This window comes from Otolemur garnettii, unplaced genomic scaffold (assembly GCF_000181295.1).
Source record: "Otolemur garnettii isolate 467f Iridium unplaced genomic scaffold, OtoGar3 scaffold00016, whole genome shotgun sequence".
Taxonomy (NCBI): Eukaryota; Metazoa; Chordata; class Mammalia; order Primates; family Galagidae; genus Otolemur; species Otolemur garnettii.
In genome coordinates this window covers 20882085-20887132 of record NW_003852411.1, presented here as the reverse complement: position 1 = coordinate 20887132, position 5048 = coordinate 20882085, and the positions used below count along the sequence as shown (strand labels likewise).

Here is a 5048-nt window from a genome sequence, read left to right as displayed (position 1 = left end):
AAAAAAAAAATCAACATTGAGTTAGTTGTTTAAAAAATTTCCTTTATTTTGACCATAAACTTTCAGAATTTGAGAGGGGTGTCTATGAAAACTTGCATTTTTATTATCTTTAGTCTTTTTAGCAATCTTGCTACATGGTACTCTAGTTTAGTCTTCCTCTGTCTGGTTTCCTTGCAGCCCTATATATTCCTATTTATTTTCTTCCTGAGGAAACAAACCGTGATATTTTACTGACCGACCAGCAACAGAAACTTCTCAATGAGATAACCAATTCATGGTACATAATGGGAAACAGCCTCTATTCTGACTAAATTTTTAGTGGGGCAGATTTTCGTTTCTCATCCCTGGTCTCCTTAGTTCTGTTGCTTTTGGGACGGAGCATACATGATGTGAGCTCAATGATGACTTCTCAAGGGGACTTGGTGCCAACACTGTTGTATACCGAGAGAGGTTAGACTGTACTCATGTTGTCACTGACTCTGCTTGTATAGCCTGCTCAGTAAACTCAGGACACCACCAATGGCTAATAGCTTTCGACTAGGCTAAGTGGCTAACCTTCTATAATGGCATATGGTACTTTTTAAGGGAAGGGCAAATCTTGCCCTAAGACTTTTCATTCCATTTGAAGGTGATGTACAAGGCAGATAGCATATGCATTTGCTGTTCAGCGTTTTAATTATAACTCCCTAGTTACAGATATGACAGCTCTCTAAGCAAACTGTTAGGCATGCAAATAAGTGCCTTTCAAATTATGTTGAAGTGATCGTTTGGCATAGCATAATCATATCATAAAAATAGAAAAAAACTAACAAAATCATTTTGCATTCTATGCTTTTGATTCTAACACACTTGGGGTGGAGTTGTTCAGATACACAGTGTAGAAAGCTGAGCTAAATGACTAATGATTCTGTATCGTTACCTTTTAGTATTGAAGGTAGATGTAAGACTCTCCCTTTCCACACAGTGTTGAATCTAACCCTTATCGACCTGCCTGGAATAACTAAAGTGCCCGTGGGAGATCAGCCACCAGATATTGAGTATCAGATCAGAGAAATGATTATGCAGTTCATCACGAGGGAGAACTGTTTGATTTTGGCCGTTACCCCTGCCAACACTGATCTTGCAAACTCAGATGCACTGAAGCTAGCTAAAGAAGTTGATCCTCAAGGTAAGCATGTAACCCTTAAGATTAGAGAGAATTAGTTTCAAGAGTTTCAGTGTATTTTTACAGTAACACAAACTCTCATTAATGTTAAATCTTTGATGTTTAAGATGCTGAAAGAAAAATAACAAAAAAAATAGTTAAAACCTATATAAATAAATGTAAGAATAATTGTGATCTGAGAAAATAGACATATCTAAGCTTCATGGACTATGTCTTTTATTTTTATTGCTTAAATGATTGATTGAGACAAGGTCTTGCTCTGTCACCCAGCGAGCAGTGGTGCAATCATAGCTCATGAAAGCCTCAAACTTCTGGGCTCAAGCAATTCTCTTGCCTTATCCTACTAAGTAGCTGGGACTACAGGTGCATACTACCATGCCCAGCTAATTTTTCTATTTTTTTGGTAGAGATGGCTGGTCTTGAACTCTTGACCTCAAGTGATCATCCCACTTTGGTCTTCCAAATTGCTAGGATTACAGGCATGAGCCATCACACCCAGCCTTCCTATTTGTTTTTGTACCCCTGTGTAATTAATTTTCAAACTTAAGCACCCTGAAAACTACCTGTAGTGTTTGCATGGTGATCTATCCTGAGGCTTTAGCTGTTCTGAAAATCACTGATGCTTTGAAAGAAGAGGGTGAATTCTTGCCCAAATGGATAATTTCACTTTGTGTATTTTTATTTGGTGGTATAAAAATTAAACTAGAGAAAAGAAGGAGTTGTAGACTCAAACCAGGACCTAATGCAACTCCAGTTTAGAATATGGTATATAGGGATATATTGTATTGGGGTGGACAAACATGTATTTTCATGTACCCTCTTGTGTCCCTAGAATCATTATGTGATTTAAAATATCTGATTGAAGCCCTGGTTTTCCTTCTATTTACAGTTTTGGTAAAAAAGCAGTGACATCAACTTTGGTTACTTAGGAATGTTTTACTTAATATATTCATGATTTTACCAAATTTCTTTCTGTTATTGATTTTTGATTTCATTTGATTATGGTTGGAGAACATACTTTGTATCATAAGTTTATTAATTCTTACTTTATGGTCTGATATGTAGTATATTCTCAAGAATGGTCATTTGGATTTTATAAAAATGTATGGTCTGCTGTTGTTGAACACAGCACTCTACAGATATTTGCAAGGTCTAGCTAGTTTATAATGTTCAGACCTTTTATTTTATTCTTGGTTATTATTTTATTAAAAATGGGGTATTGAAGTCTCTACCTATTATTGATGAACTATGTCTTCCTTCACTTGTGCTAGTTTTTTCCTTTATGTATTTTGTGGCTCTTTCTTTTGGTGCACTTATGTTGATAACTTTTAGCTATGGCTTCTTGATGATTTATACTTTTATCATTATAAGATGTCTTTCTTTGTTTCTAGTAACAATTTTTGTTTTAAAGTGCATTTTATGGGTGGCATCTGTGGCTCAGTGAGTAGGGCGCCAGCCCCATATACTGACGGTGGCAGAATCAAACCTGGCCCCACCCAAACTGCAACAAAAAATAGCCGGGCATTGTGGTGGACACTTGTGGTCTCAGTTACTTAGGAGGCTAAGGAAAGAGAATTGCCCAAGCCTAACAGTTGGAGGTTGCTGTGAGCTGTGACGCCACAGCACTCTACCAAGGGCAACAAAGTAAGACTCTGTCTCTAAAAAAAAATAATAATAAAATAAATTAAAGTGCATTTTATCTGCTATTAACGTAGCCACTGTAGCTCTCATTTGGTTATTGTTTGCTTGGTATCTCTTTTTCCACTTTCTACTTTCAACCTATCTGTCTCTTTGAGTATAAAATGTGTCTTGTGTAGATAGCATATAGTTTTCTATATGTGTTTGGCTTTTTCATAATTCTGTTAATATCTACCTTTTCAAATTTTTTTTTTATTAAATCATGGCTGTGTACATTAATGCAATTATGGGGTACAATGTGCTGGTTTTATAAATAATTTTTTTTTATTAAATCATAGTTGTGCACATTAATACTATCATGGGGTACAGTGTGTTGGTTCCATATACAATTTGAAACATTCTCATTCAATTGGCCAACATAGCCTTCATGTCATTGTCATAGTCATTGTGTTAAGACATTTATATTCCACATTTAGAGAGATTCACATGTACCCTTGTAGGATAGATCATAGGCATGATCCCAACATTACCCCTTCCTTGACCCATCCTCCCCTCTCCCCTTCCCTCCCTCTCCCCTTTCCCTGTATTCTTGGGTTTAACTTGGGTTATAGCTTTCCTGTGATAGCTAACTATCAGTTTCATAGTAGGGTTGAGTACATTGGATACTTTTTCTTCCATTCTTGAGATACTTTGCTAAGAAGAATATTTTCCAGCTCCATCCATGTAAACATGAAGGAAGTAAAGTCTCCAACTTTCTTTATGGCTGCATAGTATTCCATGGTATACGTATACCACAATTTATTGATCCATTCATGGGTAGATGGGCACTTGGGCTTCTTCCATGTCCTAGCAGTTGTGAATTGGGTTGCATTTATAAACAATTTGAAATACTTTCATCAAACTGATTAACATAGCCTTCACTGCATTTTCTTAGTTAATATGTTAAGATATTTATATTCTACCCTTAGTAGATTTAACATGTACCCTTGTAAAATGCACTGTCAAAGTCTACCTTTTGATTGGAGTTTTTAATCCATTTATATTTAATGTAATTACTGATGAGATAGAATTTATATTTGTTATTTTGCTGTTTTTGTGTGTGTGTATTTTGTCTTTTTGTTTTTCAGTTTCTCTATTCCTCTGTTTTCAGGTTTATCATTTTAGTTCCTTTGTCATTATTTTACATTTTGTGGAGGTTACTTTCTTAGTAGTTGCCCTAGGATGATAATTAATATCTTAACAATATAATTTGTATCAATAGTAATTTAATTTCAATAGTAGACAAAATTTTATTTCTATATAGCTATACTCCCTTTCAAATGTACTATTATTGTCATACAAATTAAATCTTTACATATTACATGCCAATTAATACAGATATATAATTACTGCTTTATGTAGTTACCTTTTATATCAGATATGAGAAAAAGAGTTATAAACAAACAACAGTATATCTATATTGTATATTGTATTTAACTGTGTAGTTACCTTTATCAGTGCTCTTTCTTACTATGTGAGAATTTGAGTTACTGTCTAGCATTGTTTCATTTCTGCCCAAAGACTCTCATTAGTGTTCTTATAGGACAGGTCTGCAAATAAGGGATTCTTTGTTTTCATTTACCTTAGAATGTCTTAATTTTTCCTTCAAGAAAATTATTAATTTTAATTATTAATTGTTATTAATTGACAGTCTTTCTTTCATCACTTTGAGTATGACATACCACAGTCTGCCTTCAGACTTTCATGATCAAAATTTAGCTATTACTCTCATTGGAGATCTCTTGAATACAGTGAGTTTCTTCTTGCTTTCTACTTTCACAATTCTGTCTTTGTTTTTGTCTTTTGACTGTTTGATTATGAGGTATGTGGTTTTCTAAGATCTTGTTAAGTTTATCCTACTGGGAGTTTGTTAAGCTTTTTGGATATATAGATTGATGTTTCAGTCAAATTTGGGCAATTTTTTAGGTTCATCAGTTATTCTTTCTTCCCCTCTTTCCTCCTTCCTCTCTTTCTGTGACTCTCATTATAAGTATTTTGGTATGTATATTGGTATTGTGTCCCACAGATCTCTGGGACTTTGTTCTTTTTCTTTCTTTTCTTTAGACTGGGAGGAACAATCTCACCTGACCTATCTTTAAGTTTTCTGATTTTGTCTTCCTGCTTAGATTCTTTGTTGAATCTCAGTAGTGATTTTAAAATTTCAGTTATTTTAATTTCTATCACTAGAATTTCTATTTGGTTATTT

At 34.3% G+C, this 5048-nt stretch overlaps 1 protein-coding gene across 1 annotated transcript in view; it reads left to right on the top strand.

Annotated features, from left to right (window-relative positions):
- Window positions 1-5048, top strand: part of DNM3 (dynamin 3) — a 549381-nt gene that overhangs the window by 157700 nt on the left and 386633 nt on the right. Inside the window, exons 3-4 of the mRNA XM_023510815.1 lie at window positions 178-277; window positions 927-1168. Of these exons, the coding sequence (XP_023366583.1) occupies window positions 178-277; window positions 927-1168 (342 nt within the window). The remainder of the gene's footprint in view (window positions 1-177; window positions 278-926; window positions 1169-5048) is intronic.